Source organism: Bos taurus, chromosome 26 (assembly GCF_002263795.3).
Source record: "Bos taurus isolate L1 Dominette 01449 registration number 42190680 breed Hereford chromosome 26, ARS-UCD2.0, whole genome shotgun sequence".
NCBI lineage: Eukaryota > Metazoa > Chordata > Mammalia > Artiodactyla > Bovidae > Bos > Bos taurus.
This window is the reverse complement of record NC_037353.1, coordinates 32923891-32941780: the sequence shown is the minus strand read 5'-3', so window position 1 is coordinate 32941780 and position 17890 is coordinate 32923891. Positions and strand designations below refer to the sequence as shown.

The 17890-nt window shown below is 41.9% G+C and overlaps 1 protein-coding gene across 8 annotated transcripts in view; it reads right to left on the bottom strand.

The window, feature by feature from the left end:
- The window catches only part of ACSL5 (acyl-CoA synthetase long chain family member 5), a 51458-nt gene that overhangs the window by 16104 nt on the left and 17464 nt on the right, over positions 1 to 17890 (bottom strand). For 5 of the 8 annotated variants that reach the window (XM_005225737.5, NM_001075650.1, XM_005225736.3 and 2 more), the window contains 6 exon segments: positions 13607 to 13791; positions 9979 to 10087; positions 3831 to 3895; positions 3609 to 3710; positions 1256 to 1355; positions 90 to 268 (listed from right to left, as the gene is read on the bottom strand). In XM_005225737.5, the coding sequence (XP_005225794.1) occupies positions 90 to 268; positions 1256 to 1355; positions 3609 to 3710; positions 3831 to 3895; positions 9979 to 10087; positions 13607 to 13762 (711 nt within the window). In that variant the 5' untranslated portion in view covers positions 13763 to 13791. 8 annotated transcript variants of the gene reach the window in all.

Below are 17890 nucleotides of genomic sequence, written 5' to 3'. Positions count from 1 at the left end.
ATCAACTTGCTTTCTTGTATGGAAGTCCTGCAAGTTGCCCACAGTGTGAGACCACCCTTCTGGCTGGCAGTTGAGCTTCAGTCCCCTACCTCAGCATCAAACAGGGATAAGATTTCAACTCCACATTTCTCCCCTCTCTTCTTCAGGTCATCCTCAAAGGGATCCATGAGGATGACCAATTTCAGGCCTGGGGTGAGGCCCTTTTCCACATTACTGATCAGGACCAATGCCTTTTGGGGTGTATCACAGATTACCATGGCGATATCAGCTGAAAGCAGAAAGAGAGCCGGAGGTCAGCCTCTTGTGTTGGTGTGCATCTGATTTTCTCACAAAGAGGAAAAGATTTTTGAAAATGTCAAAACTACTGGATCCCTAAAGGAGATTATGTTTGTAAATCAGATTTATAATGTATAAAATCGGAAACATTCCATTGATAATAAAATAAACTTAATTGAAACAGAAGCACTTAGTTTCCTTGCACACTGCCAACCATTTATAGTTTCTAGAGGAGCCACAAAATTCCTTCAGGTTAAGAATACAGACAACACACTTGGTCACATATGTGGTCCTGTCCATTTGCTTTGTTTAGGGGCGTGGGGAGGAGGGATTACAAGGGGAAGGAGAGGGCAAGTAGGATTTTAGCAGACAAGCATTTTATAGTTTTTAATGGTAGCAATTGCTTTGATACTTGTTTGCACAAATGGAAACTTTCTGATTAAGTCTATAGTTCCAATGGATCTACTCACTTAATCTACCAGTTCTGTGATGGAAGGTAACATCTAGTATATCTCTTATTTGCCCATTGAACTTGAATTTGTTTCTCTAACAATAGTCATTTTGTCTACAGACTCACCATGGACATGGACATTGGTACATGCTGGTGAAAACTATACTCATTTCGATTTACAAGAGTAGGAAATTAAGCCAGTAGTTCCATAGTGATACAGTCAATTAAGTGATTTATTCACTCACTCGATGGCCTTTCATCCAGGGTGGCCCGTGAAAATAGCTCACTGCCAGAACTATATTGTCATATGACGCCACCTTGAAGCATTTCATTGAAACTTCTGAGTATATCCCCGATTCATGGGCTTTTTCTAACTTCCCTCTAAATTATATCCTAGGTGCTACAGGACAAGAGAGACTTGAGCATTTTTCTGATCACAGCATTATAAGTCTGTTAACAAAAACCAATAATGAGGAAATACTCAGCATCAAGAAAGAATCAAGTTAAAATGTAATAGCAAAATTTTACCCTTGTTGATGATGTATATGACAGCTTCTGCTCCCAAGGTGTCATACAAGGGCACAGCTACCATGGAGTACGTGTAACAGGCGAACTCAGAGATGACCCACTGTATGGAGAGATGTTCAAATAAGGACTAGCATATGCTTTGATGACGAAGTGTGTTAATTCAGTCATTTAGTCAACAAATGCTTATTTGGTGGCTCTGTGTTAAAAGAAAGAATCTTCAGTTGTGCCATGTGAAATCTAGTTCCTTGACCAGGGATGGAACCCAGACTCCCAGCATTTGAAGCACAGAGTTTTAACCACAGGACCATCAGGGAAGTCCCTCAAATCTCTTTTTTTGTGTGATGCTTTAGGGACTGCCATTGCTGATGCTATAAAATATAATTAAATAAAGGAGATAATGTGGGTACCGAGACAACTATTAAAACAAAAGTAGAGTGTAATAAGTTCTATCCATAAAAGGTACAGAAAGCATTAGGGGAGTCTTAAGGAAACAGAGTCACTCTCAGGGATGGAGTAAAGCTATCTGGAACTACTTTGGGAAAAGTGACGGAAATTGGGCAGGGCTCTGAAGGACAGGTAGGATTTGGTTATGGAGATGGAGACAGAGAAGGATGAAGGAAGTGAATGAACAAAGCAGGATTGCATGACATCACTACATATACATCAGAAAGCATAAAGAGTGACAGGAAGTGAATTGGGCTGATGGGTCAGAACCTGATAATGGTGGGTCTTAAATGTCATTATGAACTGAATTATGTTCCCCCTTAAATTCATGTCAAAGCCCTAACACCAAGGCAATTGTTTTTGTTGATAGCACCTTTTAAAAAGAATTAAGGTGAAATGAGATCATAAAGCTCAGCTGGTAAAGAATCTGCCTGCAGGGTACAGGAAGCTTGGGGCTGGTGCACTGGGATGACCCAGAGGGATGGTATGCGGAGGGAGGTGGGAGGGGGGTTCAGGATGGGGAACACGTGTACACCCGTGGCGGATTCATGTTGATGTATAGCAAAACCAATACAATGTTGTAAAGTAATTAGCCTCCAATTAAAATAAATAAATTTAAATGAAAAAAAAAAGAATCTGCCTGCAATACAGGAGACCCTGTATTCAATTCCTGGGTTGGTTAAGATTCCCTGGAGAAGGGATAGGCTACCCACTCCAGTATTCTTAGGCTTCTCTGGTGGCTTAGCTGGTAAAGAATCCGCTTGCAATGCAGGAGACCTGGGTTTGATCCCTGGGTTGGGAAGATCCCCTGGAGGAAGACATGGCAACCCACTCCAGTATTCTTGCCTGGAGAATTCCATGAACAGAGGAGCCTGGCGGGCTACAGTCCATGGGGTCACAAAGAGTCAAACATGATTGAGTGACTAAGCACAGCACAGCACAGAGCTCATAAGGATGGGACCCTGATCCAATATAACTACTGTCCTTATAAGAAGAGGAAGACACACTGGGGATGGCAGAGAAAAAGTCAAGTGAGGACACAGCAAGAAGGCAGCTGTCTACAGCCAAGAAGAGAGGCCTCAGGAGAAACACACCTGCTGACACCTTGATCTTGAACTGGAGATCTTGAATAGACTCTAGGACTGAGAAAATTAATTTCTGTTGTTTAAGCCACCAGTGTGTGGTATTTTTTTTATGGCAGCCCTAATAGACTAAGATACCAGGTTTGGTGTTAAGTTCCTGAACTAGAGTCAAGAATATCTCTGAGGCTGGGTTAAGGGAAGATGAAGTATATAGATGCACCCAGAAGTGCAGCCTGGCTTGCCCCCACCTTGGATTTTCAGTTAAACAACTGGCTTGGGTAAGCATATGTCATGCAACTATTCCAAAACACACAAAGGTTTTTCTCTGAGGATATTGGGTCTAATGACTTCACCTGAACTTGGAGATAAGCTTAATTCCAATCATTGTAATGTCTAAAATCTGCTTTCAACTCACTGTGGAAAGATGGCTGCAGCTGGTCTCAGGAGAAGTGGAGGCCTTGGTCACTAGTTCAGGGACAACGTGCAAGTTCCAATTCTAACACCAGTTCATCCCTTTCCACGTCACCCTCAAGCTCTTATTTGCCAGTCCCCTCACAGTTTCCTTATTTTCCTCATATGACAGACTGGCTTAAAATGACACATAACTGGAAACACATAGGAGAAGCCCAGTCACCCAGCAAATAGCACCACTCAACCAATATTAAAGAGGCCCTGCACTATAACTCTTTCAACTGGAACAATATTTTAAGAGTCTGAGGTCTCTAAACAGCTTTCATAAATCTCCATCAAGCATCAGAGTGCTGGATTTGGGGGAGTCTTTAGACTTGGCCCGACTCATTTCTTTCAGTTAATTTCAACACAGTTACCTCTGGCCTATTCTGAGCAAAGATACCAACAAAGCTTTCTTGTGATGGTTTATATCCTTTATGCAAGAGACAGGAGCCCAGGTACTCTGCTCGATCAGACACCTACAAAAGAGAGAGGTAGAGAGAGAGGAAAAAAAAGCAATCAAGACTCCAGAGAGAACAAATTAGCTCAGGATACCACATAAGCAAAAGAACTTATCCAAAATCATGGGCCTGACTTACCTGTTTGTAGGACAGCCATCTGTAGGGCTGGTTTGGTTTTCTATATCCCAGGCAAGGCCCATTGTCTAAAAACATAATATTAAGAGAAAATCAGTTCCAGTTGCAGATTCTTTGGACCAGAGAAAGTAAAAGGAGGTTAGGAAGAGACAAGACACAAAGGATAAATCCAGTAAGGACGCAAGCTTCTCTTACGTGCCAAGGAAATGCAAAAGTGATAAGTACTCAGTTCTCAAAGACAGAGAGAGCCTTGAAAACTGCATCTGCAACATTTAGGAAATGCTGAAAAACAGGGGTGGTTCCATCTTGGAATATGTGACCTCCATGGTAACAGGCATTTGGGGAAAGCCATGAATATGGACTAGCCCACATGACGTGAACAAGCAAAAACCTACAAGTGAACACAAATAGCCGTATTGGGTAATCTTGGACTGAGTTTCCCTACAATAAAAAAGGGGCTTGGCAACCCACTCCAGTATTCTTGCCTGGAGAATTCCTTGGACAGAGAAGACTGGCAGGCTACAGTCCACAGGGTCGCAAAGAGTCAGACATGATTGAAGCGACTTAGCATATGTGCACAGTAAAAAAAATATGCTCATAAAAATTTAGACAAAAATAAAAATACAAGTCATCAATAATCTCATCACATAAACACCATTATCAAGACTGATATTACGTATTTTCTTTGATACTTCCTTTGATAGTTTCAAGGTTATATTCATTCCCCATATATATTTTGGTATCCTGCTTTCTTTCCCCATTTTATACAAATATTCCAATTATTATTTCTTCTCTATAGAGATTTTAATGGCCTTATTACGGCCAAGTAATGAAGGATTCTAGTGTACAGCTGAATTGATCTCATTTTGGGCATGGAGATTGTTTCCAAAATTGACACATCAAATAATGCTATGATACATATTTTCAAATTGATCATTTCAAAGTTAGAACATTTCCTTAGAATATTTTATTTTTATTTATTTATTTTTTAAATTTTATTTTTAAACTTTACATAATTGTATTAGTTTTGCCAAATATCAAAATGAATCTGCCACAGATATACACGTGCTCCCCATCCTGAACCCTCCTCCCTCCTCCCTCCCCACACCATCCCTCTGGGTCGTCCCAGTGCATCAACCCCAGGCATCCAATATCGTGCATCGAACCTGGACTGGCATCTCGTTTCATACATGATATTTTAAATGAAATAACTGGGTTGGGAAGGGTGGCAGGAGCTGGGGGTGAGGACAGTTGGTTAGAAAGCTCAAGGGTTTTTTTTTTAACTTTTTATTTTGTAGTGGGGTACAGCCGATTAACAATGTTGTGATGCTTTAGGTGAACAGCGAAGGGACTCAGCCATATATATAAATATACACCTATCCAATCCTCGCTCAAACTCGCCTCGCATCCAGCTGCCACATGACATCGAGCAGAGTTCCATATTATACAGCTCAGGTTTTTGATACCCAGCATCACATTGCTTGGTGAATCGGTTGGGACAATTTGCCTTTTCTCCCACCAGCACATATCAAGTCATAGACACTAAATAGTCACTTTTTAATATGTCTTCTGGTTTAACAGATTTTAAAAGTTATTACTTTAGTCTAAACTTCTTTCACAGCTATTAAAATGGGACCTTTTCCCTTATTTGTCAAGCTTCATTCTCATGAATCGGTTGGTAACGTACTTCATATGAGAGTGTCTTCTGAGACACTGAGACTCATAAGAGCTACAAGAACACACATGAGCATACGCAGGAGCACTTGGGTACACACTCATGTACATTGGCCTTGAATATTTTTACAGCTGTGTCTCACATTTGACAATAGAAGAATTAAACTTCTGAAAATCGAAACTATTCTGACTTATTTAAATTACAGTAAGTCATCCACTTACTAGAGGAAATAGTCATTTCAGCCACAGAAGTCACAGAAGTTATGGTACTTACGAGGCTACGGAAAAGCCCTAACTGGCTGAGAAACACCCATATCTAAGCCAGAATGAAACTGAGTTATAAATAGGAGTGCAGAAAGGAAGGAAGTTTTACATAGAGGATCTAGCCACATTGCTGAGGGGATTTCAGTTCTAGCCAAAAGGAAGCATTCAGAAAGAAGGTTATTAGGAATTCAGAGGCAAATAAGTGAACTTCCAGACTAAGTGACAGAGGAGAAAGGAAAGAAAGCAGGAAAGAGATAGCCACATTGACTAAAAATATATATATATATATATATATTTTTTTTAATGAACATGGAGACTCTTCACAGGCAACATTAGTGCTTTTTCTTTCTGTTGAAACAGCTGCATGGAATGCTCAAGAAGTCAAGTCTCAGACTGAGATGTTCCTTGAAGCCAGGCAAGCCCTGCTTTAGGGGTTCCCAGCCCCTGCTCCAGCCTACAGTGTACGCCACTCTGCCGATGCACCGTTTGTACTATCATTAACCCCCAGCGATACATACCTCTTATGGGCCCTGGCTTACTCTGCGCTGTCACATTAACTCACTGGGTCTTCCCAATAACTATCATTATCCCCATGGAACCAAGAATCATGAACTTGAACAACTTCAAGCGCGCTCGTTAAGTGGCAGAGGTGATAGAGGTGAGAAAAACTCTATTGCATCTCCTTATCACTTCCCTATGGATAAAAATACTAGCAGAGGCCCATGGTCAAGGAATAAGTCAAATAATTGGCCCAAGGGGGCACCAACTGGGGTTTCATTAAACTCTGTGCCTGAATCAGCTTCACTTTGATTAGCCAAAGTCCTGACTAGGCAATAGCCTAGCCTTTGATTAATCAACTTAGATTTTCTGTTCTAAGACATGGCCATCTATAAAGAATCTACCTATTAGCAACTTCTCAGCAAAATTGGGGCCCTAAGCTAGGTAGAGTTGAAATTTCGGCACACAAAGCCTTTGGAAAGCTCTGTTTAAAATTCATATTTGGAGGAGAAGGGGACGACAGAGGAGGAGATGGTTGGATGACATCACCAACTCAGTGGACATGAATTTGAGCCCACTCATGGAAATAGTGAAGGACAGAGAAGCAGCCCATGGCATTGCAAAAAGCTGAACAGGACTTAGCGACTGAACAGCAACTATCTGGAATTCCAGTTCAGTAAAACACAGTGCAGCCAGAGGATCTATATTTTAAACACTGCTGCTGCTACTGCTAAGTCGCTTCAGTGGTGTCCGACTCTGTGCAACCCCAAAGACAGCAGCCCACTAGGCTCCCCCATCCCTGGGATTCTCCAGGCAAGAACACTGGAGTGGGTTGCCATTTCCTTCTCCAATGCATGAGAGTGAAAAGTGAAAGTGAAGTCTCTCAGTCGTGCCCGACTCTTAGCGACCCCATGGACTGCAGCCCACCAGGCTCCTCCATCCATGGGATTTTCCAGGCAAGAGTACTGGAGTGGGTTGCCATTGCCTTCTCTGCAAGTCCTCATAAACAGTATCTTTTATTTTTAACACTATTTTTTATTTTAAATAAATATATATATAATATAAATATATTAAATATAATATAAACATATTAAATATAAAATATATTTTATATTTTAAACACTATCTGCAGGTAATTCTCCCCAGAGGAGGGCATGGCGACCCACTGCAGTATTCTTGCCTGGCGAATCCCTGGAGAGAGGAGCCGGCGGGCTGCAGTCCATGGGGTCGCACAGAATCACACCAGAAGGAACTTAGCACGCATGCATGCAGGTGATCCGCACATGGACCATCTACTGGGCAGGGATTAAAGATAGAGGTTGTGTATGTTTGTGTTAAGTCACTTTAGTTGTTTCCAATTCTTTACAACACTGTGTACCATAGCCTGCCAGGCTTCTCTGTCCATGGAAATTTTCCAGGCAAGAATATTGGAGTGGGTTGCCATGCCCTCCTCCAGGGGATCTTCCTAACCCAGGGATCAAACCCATGTCTCTTAAGTCTCTTGCATTGATAGGTGTGTTCTTGACCACTAGAGCCACCTGGGAACCCTATAAAGATAGAGGTTAGGGCTGATGTATTCCATCCCAGTTGTAATCAAATGTGTCATTTTTCTATGGAAATACGCTGGATTTTTCATGCCTACTTACTTGAGAAGCCAATTTATCTGTTTAGTTTTAATTTAACATTGAAAAACAATTCTAAATGAAGGTATCCTATGTGCCACATGCTGTGTGCTGAATGACTTGTATCTAGTTCCAATAACAATCCATGCTCAGTGAAGAAAACTTCAAAAAGTCTGAAGTCCCAAAGGAAAGTTCTATTGTATTAGCTATATACTATCTTAAGTTGCCAAATAAGTAAAGAAACTAGCGGTTGGTTTGTTTTTGTTTGTTATGTGGATAGAAATCTAAATCAGTACTGATGTGGAGCCAGAAATACCAAGTACAGTCCCCTCTGGAACCTTCAGATAGAAGCTTTCTTTACAATAAACTTTCATTGTCTTGAGGAGCAACAACTTTTACAAAGCACTTAAGAGTTGATATAAAATAAAGTAATCTAGACAGAGACTTAGATTTCAGTACCAGCATCAACATTTTCTAGTTCTGTCACTTTCAAAATATTCCTGAACCTCTGAGTCTCTAATTCCTCACTTTAAAAAATGAGGTTGGACTTCCCTGTTGGCCCAGTGGTTAAGAATCCACCTGTCAATGCAGGGAACACAGGTTTGATCCCCGGTCCAGGAAGATACCACATGCCTCGTGACAGCTAAGCCGGGGCACCACAACTACTGAGGCTGCATATGCTCTAAAGTCCCTGCTGCACAGAGAGGAGCCACTGCAACGAGAAGCCTGCACACCGCGACAAAGAGTAACCCCCTCTCGTGGCAACTAGAGAAAGCCCGTGAGCATCAGCGAAGACCGAGCACAGTCATAAATAAATAAAAAATTTAAATGGGGGTGTATAACAACTAATCGGAGAAGACAATGGCACCCCACTCCAGTACTCTTCCCTGGGAAGAATCCCAGGGACGGGGGAGCCTGGTGGGCTGCCGTCTATGGGGTCGCACAGAGTCGGACACGACTGAAGCGACGTAGCAGCAGCAGCAGCAGCAGCATAACAACTAATCCCTGAGGTGTAAGAAAATAAGTAGATGCTATCCATGCAGTACTATAGTTTGTCCTCAACAGGAATTGGCTATTAAATATTGTCGTCAGTTCAGTTCAGTTCGGTCGCTCTGTCGTGTCTGACTCTTTGCAACCCCATGAATTGCAGCACGCCAGGCCTCCCTGTCCATCACCAACTCCCGGAGTTAAAAGACAGAAGGGAAGTGGAGGACAAAAAGTCACATAGGTAAACCTCTACCTGGACAGAGTATCACCCTAAAGAAAAAAAGTTACAGGGAGAGTGGGACTTCCCTGGTGGTCCAGTGGCTAAGATACTGACCTTCCAAAGCAGGGGAGCCTGGGTTTGATCCCTGGTCAGGGAACTAGATCCCATATGGCATAACTAAGACCTGATGCAGCCAAATAAATAAACATTTAAAAAAATACATAGGGAGAGTTATACGTCTGTTGATTCTGAAAGGAAGCTAGTAAACCGAGCATTGTGTTCAATGATATCAGATACAAGTACTGAACCTTGATGTACTTCTTTCATTCATTGGAAATGAACCTACCAAAGGTCATGGGATAATGCTTCTAGGAAAGTCCAAAAGACAATTACCCTCTGTGATACTAAGAGAAGCAACAAGGGCCAGCAGTACGATACTAGGGGCAAGGTCAAGGTAAAAAGTCAGGAGGCCTGAATGCTAAATCTAGCTCAGATTCTATAATGCAGGGAACTACATTTATGAAACACATCCTCCTAAACAAATGTACTAGTGAATTAACCAAAATATTTTCCTACTGTTAACTCTTTAACAACTTGGCCAGGAAGTTCTCCTGGTATTAAATAAGAACCAGATTCAGAGAGGCAAAGTGGTCTGTGCAGTCACACAGCTGGCAATAGAAGAATTGGGTTTCAAGCCCAAGTCTGTCCTGCTACACAGCTTCCAGCACCCACCCAGATCCTCTGCTCATGTCCCTGCCATGCAGTATTTTTAATTCTTCTCAGACCACCACACTGAAACAAAGTTTTAGAAGTGAGACAGGGAAGGAGAGGTAGGGAACAAGAGCCCATCTTGGTCTTACAGGCCAGGGGAAATAGCCAGGCTTACCAGACACAGCAAGTCCTCTTTGGAAGATTTCATATGTCGTCTTGGCATCTGAGAAGTAGTAGCGTATTAGGTCATTGTCCTTCTGGCAAATACTTCTCCGTGCTCCTCCCTAAGACACAAGACCAAGTTTAGGTCAAGTCTGAGTCTTTCCCCACCCTTTTCAAACCTGTATGGATTGAACTGAAAAGAACATAAATACTTACTATTGAGGTCACAATTATGACCCTTTTAGTATTTAATCAATCAATTTTTTTAAGTCTCAAAATTGTGGTATCTTCATATCAGAGAAACCCAGAGATTGTCGCAGTTATGTTTTTGGTAATTTCCCCCGCCTCCCTAGGTATATGCATGTGCACTCACTCACACACGCACACACACACACACACACACACACACACACACAGGAGAGACAATATTATAGTTATGTGCTATGCTGGGCTTAATTGCTAAGTTGTGTCCGACTCTTTGTGACCCCATGGACTATAGCCCGCCAGGGTCCTCTGTCCCTGGAATTCTTCAGGCAAGAATACTGAAATGGGTTGCCATGCTCTCTTCTAGGGAATCTTCCCAACCCAGGGATTAAACTCAGGTCTCCTAAATTGCAGGCAGATTCTTTACTATCCAAGCCACCAGGGAAGCCCTTTTATAAAAAATCATATTAAGTTTAAACATCTATCAAATGCATACTATGTTCAAGGCCCTGTGCAAATATTGTAGATGCAAAGTGAGTTGAGACAAAAGTACTGCCTGTGAAAGTGAAGTGAAAGTGAAAGCGCTCAGTCTTGTCTGACTCTTTGCAACCCTGTGGACTATACAGTTCTTGGAATGCTCCAGCCCAGAATACTGGAGTGGATACACTTTCCCTTCTCCATGGGATCTGCCCATGAGTGCCACATAAATGAGAGTTTTGGGAGCTGGGGTAGGGCAAGAAGGGGAAAACATGCAAATATAACACCGTGATGTACACACTATAATAACAACATATGTTTTGGGAGATGAATGAAGTAACCAATCCTGAATCAAATAGAAAGCCTACAGAGAAGAAATAATATTTCAATAGAGACTCTGACGACAGTAATAAGCATTTACCAAAAATATGTGGTTTCATAGAATGGAGGGAAAGGAAAACAGTTCAGAGTCAAGCAATAGCCTGAATAAAGATGCAGAGGAAGCAACAAAGATTTACTGTGTAGCACAGGGTATTACACCCAGTATCTTGTAATAACCTATAATGGAATATCGTCTGCAAAAAAAAAAAAAAAAATCACTATGTGGTTCACCTGAAAGTAATGCAGTATTGTCAACCAACTATGCTTCAACTTAAAAAAAAGGAGGCGGGAAAACACACTGCAGATCCTGGCAGGCAGCTCAAGAACAGGGTATCTGAGAATGAGGGCATAGCTGGGATGTGTCTAGAAATGTCATCTGGAACTTTAGGATCCAGTCCTGATCTAGATCTTCTGGAGCTGCCATAGGAGCTAGAGGTATGATTCAACCCTCATGAAAGTTAGAGAAGCCCTGCCATCAATTAAATAGGCATTCAAAACTGCAAGTTACTACCAAGATAGCGGCTCTACAAGTCCAAGAGAACCCATGAGACTCTAACAAAAGATCTGACTTAATCTGGAGCATCAGGGAAGATTTCCATCAGATGTCGCGTTAAGTCAAGACATCAAAAACAAAGTTCTATTTCTAGGAAAGAAAGATGGGGTCTTGCTGTCTACTTACATAGACAGCATTGAGGAAGAATGAAACATGATAACTTTTGGCAACTGGGTAAGAAGAGATGAATTTAACTGAGATGGACCAGGAGGGGAAGCAGGAGAGGGTGCCGGTGTGTATGCAAGAGTGTGTGTGTGTGTGTGTGTGTGTGTGCGTGTGTGCACGTCAGTATGTAAGGGAGAAAACATGCAATAAAGAGATGTGTGGAGCCTGAGGTACTCAAGTGTCACTGAGATGGACTTAAACTCAAAAGAGAGGTCAGATTTGGGTGTCATAGCCCTTCAGGTACATATTCATATCATATTAGAGGGTGGTTTTCTCAAAAGCTGTGAGGATTGAAAGCAGGGATTGGCAGACTATAATTGGGGCCAACCATGGCTAGCCAGTTTTTAAATAAAGTTTTATTGGAACACAGCCCTGCCCTCATTTACATATCTCTTGGTGCTTTCACACTGTAACAGCAGAGCTGAATATTTGCAACACAACCCATGTGGTCTGCAGAGCCTAAACTCTTCACTATCTGGCCTTCATGGAACAAGTTTGACAATCCTTGCTTCAGAGGAATCAAAAGTTGGTGAGATTGAAACTCTAGGATAAAGAGAGGAAAGAATCTAAGTGACAAAGAAAGACTATCTTGGAATTAGGAAGAAATCTCACTGAAGAATATGATGAAATGCAAAGGAAGAAGTTTTAAGAAGGAAGTATCAATTGAGAGGAAGAATCATTGAATTTATTTTTTTAATTTATTCTTTATTGAAGTATACTTGATTTACAATGTAGTGTTAATTTCTGATGCACAGCAAAATGACTCAGTTATACACATATATACATCCTTTTTTATATTCTTTTCCACTATGGTTTATGCCAGAATATTGAATATAGTTCCCTGTCCTGTACAGTAGCACCTAGCTGTGAATCACTGAATTTAGAAGTCAGATTATGAGTGACGCAGAGAAGTCTGAGGGGATGGTAGTGATAAAGGTTAGGCCTCAGTGGGTTGAAGTTAACGAGGGGAAATCAACAGTCTGCTCTTAAAGACTCAGGGGAAAGGGACGATTGAAAAGACATGGTGGCCTGAAGTATCAGGATTATAGGGACAGTAAGATGCTGATGAAAGTCTGCCAAATAAAAGGGAGGGTGGTAGAGAATGGAGGCAACTTGGAGTCAAATTCCCAACTAGAAGCACAGAGTTTGTAACAAGATCAGAAAGGGTTAGCTTTAATGCTTTCTTCTCTGAAAAGAGTTGAAGATGAAAAATCATGAGAGAAAATTCGTGGCACTAACCCTTAATAGGAAGTGATATGATTTGCTAAAATGTCAAAGAATTGAGGGGAGAAGCCCAGTTCAGTGTCTGTCAGTATTAAGAGAGACTATTAACTCAAAGCTGGAATTGAATTCAATAACTTTTTTTTTTTTTTAACCATTCTTAGACATGGTATTTCTCAATGAAAATGTTCTTCTGTCCGCAGAGTCCTAACTATCATCTAGACTGTGGGTCAGCAATGTGTTCCTGCAACGGGCTAGATAGTAAATACTTTAAGCTTTGTGGAACACATAAGATCTAGCTCTTTCTTTTATTCTTTTTACATATCCTTTGAAAAATATAAAGAATGTTCTTAGCTTGCTCACACAGATAAAGGTGGGTTTTGTCTGCATGCTATAGTCTGCCAATCCCACATCTAGATTTTTGGCATCATAAAACCAGTAAAATCTGTGATTTCATTACAAACAAAAATATACCATTAATAGAACTTTCAACTTGTAGATTTTCTGTTTATTTTTGCTAATCAAAAAGGCTTACTTTCCCACACTACTCCCAGTCTCCTTAACCACCTCTCCTAAGGTCCTGAATTACAGTTTGTGTTCCATGAAGGCTGACAAACTGCAAAGGTAATTGGCATGTTACCTCAATTCCCACCGACTGCTTGTTCAGATCAACATGAGGCAAGGCGGGCTGAGGTCTGTTAACCAACCACAGGAAGATGGCAGCTCCGAAGGTCAGGATGCAGATCAGTGCCGGGGTTGGAAGTGGGGAAAATAAGAAGTTAAAGATAAAAAGCATCTTTATGAAGAGTAGCAGGAAATTCAGGCCTGTAAAAGAAAAAAAGGAAAGAAAAAGAGGAAATTGCCGTACTTTTTTTTGCTCAATCAGCTCTCTATGCTTACCGAAGCTACACATACACATACAGCGTCTAACCCTCCAAATAGCCATTGTTAACCACTCCAGCAGCTGAATTCCTCCCACTGTTTACCGTAGCAATGTCGGAAATACTAGAATACGTTCTCCACCCTGGCTACTTGACTGTCCTCCCACAAGTGGGAAAGGATCAAAGGAAAGAGGTTAATCATTTCCCAGACAATTTTGAGAAATGACTACAATTTTATTTTTTGGTTCACAAACCCTAGAAGAAGCCCTCTGGATCCAACAGAAGCTGGTAGTCAAAGGAGGGGGCTCCAGAGAGCTTTCCCACCCAGGCAGACAGAGGGTCATGAAGGACTTCTTACGACTGCTTCTCCCTAGTATCAGCCAAACAGAAGATGGAACCTCTGGAGAGGTGATACCACCCATCTTAGAAATCATGTGTTCTCCTGTGAAGGACACTTCCTGCTGGCCCAGATATGCCTTGCTCATTGCTTTCTTTTCTGAGCCATCAGGAGGGTCTCAGAGATCAAAAGCATGACAACTTGCTGGGTCCAAAGTCCTCTTTCTCCAGGGAACCTGAAGGAATCATTTTTATCAGAGACAACTTTAGCCAGGTCTGAGAAAGGTTGCTGGAGAATGGGCCTGACACATGGTAGCCGGGAGGCATTGAAGATTTAAGCCAGGAAGAGATCTCTAGGAACCAAAAGAAACAAAATCTTCCCTCCACAACTCAACTTACTTGTAGCTTCCAGCCAACTTTAGCTTCAAACTACTCTCTATAAGGAGGCATTAACATTTGGGTAGATCCTAGGACCTTACTTTCACTGACATCTCTTCCAGGTCTTGCCTCACAACTTTCAGACTTGATTAAGGCAATAACAGCAGCAAGCATATGAGCACCAACTGTATGCCAGGCACCAAGCTGGGTTGTTTGCATGGATTATCTAATTTATTTCAACCAATATCACAAAGTCACATTTTACAGATAAGAAAATAGAAACTCCCAGAAGTAAAGTGACTTATCCAAGGTCATTCACCATTTCCCACTGCTGTCTCCCCATTAAAATCGACAAAACCACAACTCTTTCCTCCTTACAGTGTCTAGCCATAGAGTTCAAGGAGGCTGAATTCTTCCGGCAGCTTATGAGTCACAGCAAAGGATGTTCAGATGTTGTATGTGTTTCTCCAGTAGTCATGGATGGATGGGAGAGTTGACCCATAAAGAAGGTTGAACACTGAAGAACTGATGTTCTCAAACTGTGGTACTAGAGAAGACTCTTGAGAGTCCCTTGGACAGCAAGATCAAACCAGTCAATCCTAAAGGAAATCAATCCTGAATATTCACTGGAAGGAATGATGTTGAAGCTCTAATACTTTGGCCACCCGATGTGATGAGCCAACTCACTGGAAAAGACCCTCATGTTGGAAAAGATTGAGGGCAGGAGGAGATGGGGGAGACAGAGGATAAGATGGTTGGATGGCATCGCTAGCTCAGTGGACATGAGTTTGAGCAAACTCTGGGATATAGGGAAGAAGAGGGAAGCCTGGGGTGCTGCAGTCCATGGGGTCGCAAAGAGCTGGACACGACTGAGCGACTGAACAACAACAAACATTTCCTGTAATGCTCTACAGAACAATATCTCAAGAGACAAGAGCAAACATTCTTACTCAAAATCAAGAGAGTAAATAAAGTCCAACAAAGAGCTTTATCAGATCAAACTCACAGTCACCATTCGCGCTTTGAAGCAGTTGCCACTAGGAGGCATCTGGAAATTTCTCCATTAAGAAAAACAGCTCAGCCCACTCTTACAAAGGCTTTTATAAAGCCTAGAAATTTTGTGTGGGAGCAGGAACAGTCACAAGAAACCTTGAGTCACATTTCATCATTTTTTTCTGCCTCTAATTGGTTATTATCTGAATTTGGAGTAGTCCCTTACCATTGTATGGAGGAAAATGGAACTTCCAGAGCCTGAGATGACTGTCCCAACTCTGGTTTCTTCCACGTTGTGTTTAGGTGGGAAAAAAAAAAAAAAGAAGCTTAAAAATAAAAGCCAGACCCCACAGGTGGTAGGTTACCTAACAACAGGTCCTGTTGTCACAATCTGCCAGGATTCTGACAGCTGGGGTTTTTGGAATCTGGCTTTACCCAGGCTTGTATGATGAAGTGGCAGTCCAGGAGGCAAAACTCATTCAAGAGCCAGCCATGCAGGACACTGTCTTGTGAAAGGCTGGCCACCCAAGCCAGGCTGAGAAGGGGGGCCGCCCCAGGGAAAGTTGCAAAATCCATAGCAAGGCAGCAGTGTCTCAGTGAGGAGAAACCTGCTTTGTGCTCACCCACCTCTGCCACCGGCCACCTCTCCCACCTCAGCCTGGATTCTGCCACCAGTCTGGTGATACCTTAGGATCTGGGGTTCTGCCTTCTGCCCTCATCCCACCCTCAAATAAAAGATTTTTATCTGCACTCCCTTCTTGGCCTCAAGAACAAGTTGTTGCCCTTCAGACATTTGCTCTCTTCTTATGCAAGGCAGATGTATATGTTAATGGGAGATTTAATGGGAGACTTTGTAAACAAAATTTTCAGAAGAGGATTAAAGGTGAAATATGCCAGGGTAGGATGGGGAAGAGGGGGTGATCTTTTGGCCGGTAACATGAAGGGAGGAGAGAAAGAGCCCTTGGCCTGTCTAACGGTGGAACTCGCTGTCCACACCGGCTGATTCTTACCACGTAGTAATGTGAGCCCAGGGTCATCGGAAGGTCAGATTTTTTTTTTTCCTCTAGAAAACCTGGAACACTGGATCTTTATGAAAGCTAAATTTTAACTTCTGGTTTAATGAATAAAGGTCTGGCATGGGATAAATGAAAACTTAGTAACTGGGGACTTCCCTCGTGGTCCAGTGGTTAAGAATCTGCCTTCCAGTGTAGGGGACATGGGTTTGATCCCTGGTGGGGGAACTAAGATCCCACACGCCGCAGGGCAACTACCGAGACTGAGTGCTCTGAAGCCCATGCGCCAGAACTAGAGAAGCCAATGACACAGCTAAGACCCAACATGGCCAAATTAAACAAAGGAACAAATATTAAAAAGGGGGCGCAGTGTGGGGAGAATGGATACATGTATATGTATTGGGGGGGAAAATACATACACACTGGGTTTAATCTGGATCATGATCTACCATTTCTTGAGCCTTCATTTCAGACATACACCTGTCCTATTGGCCATAAATGGGATGAGCTCGACCGCTTCACTACTTTGCCTACACTAGCAAGGGGCTTTGTTTGCAGTCAACACTGAAGGATGAATCTATTTCGTCAGCTGAAAGAGCTTACTCACTTTGTTTGCTGTTGCTGATCAGGTATCCACACAGGCTCTACACAGAATTTCAGTTCTTTTCTCCCTGGCTCCCATATTTTTTTAAATGGAGGTAAAATTCACATACCGTAGAATAAACCGCTTTTAAAATGGACAATTTAGTAACATTCAATACATTCTCAGGGTTGTGTAACCACCATCTCTAGCTATTTCTAAAACGTTTTCATCACTGCAAACAGCGGAAACCAGGCACCCATTAAACTGCTACTCTTGTTCTCTCCCCCCACCCTTGGCAACCACTAATTTACTTTCTGTTTCTGTGTATTGGGTTGGCCAAGAACTTCCTTTGAGTTTTCCAGTAAGGTGTTATGGAAAAACCCAAATAAACTTTTTGGCCAACTCAGCATTTACCGATTTTGAATATTTCATATAAGTGGAATCAGATAATATGTGACCTTTGTGTCTAACTTCTTTCCCTTAATATTTTTAAGGTTTATCCATGTTTACGGCTTAGCATGATTTGGTATTGTATTTCACCCCTTCTTATGGCTGAATAAAACTTCAGAGTATGCATAGACCACGTTTTGCTGCCCCATTCATCAGCTGATGGATATTTGGGTTGTTTCCACCATTGGATATGGTGAATAGTACTATGACGTGTATATAAGTCTTGTTTGAATATCTATTTTCAATTCTTTGGGGGTAAATTGCTGGTTCACATGGTAATTTTATGTTTA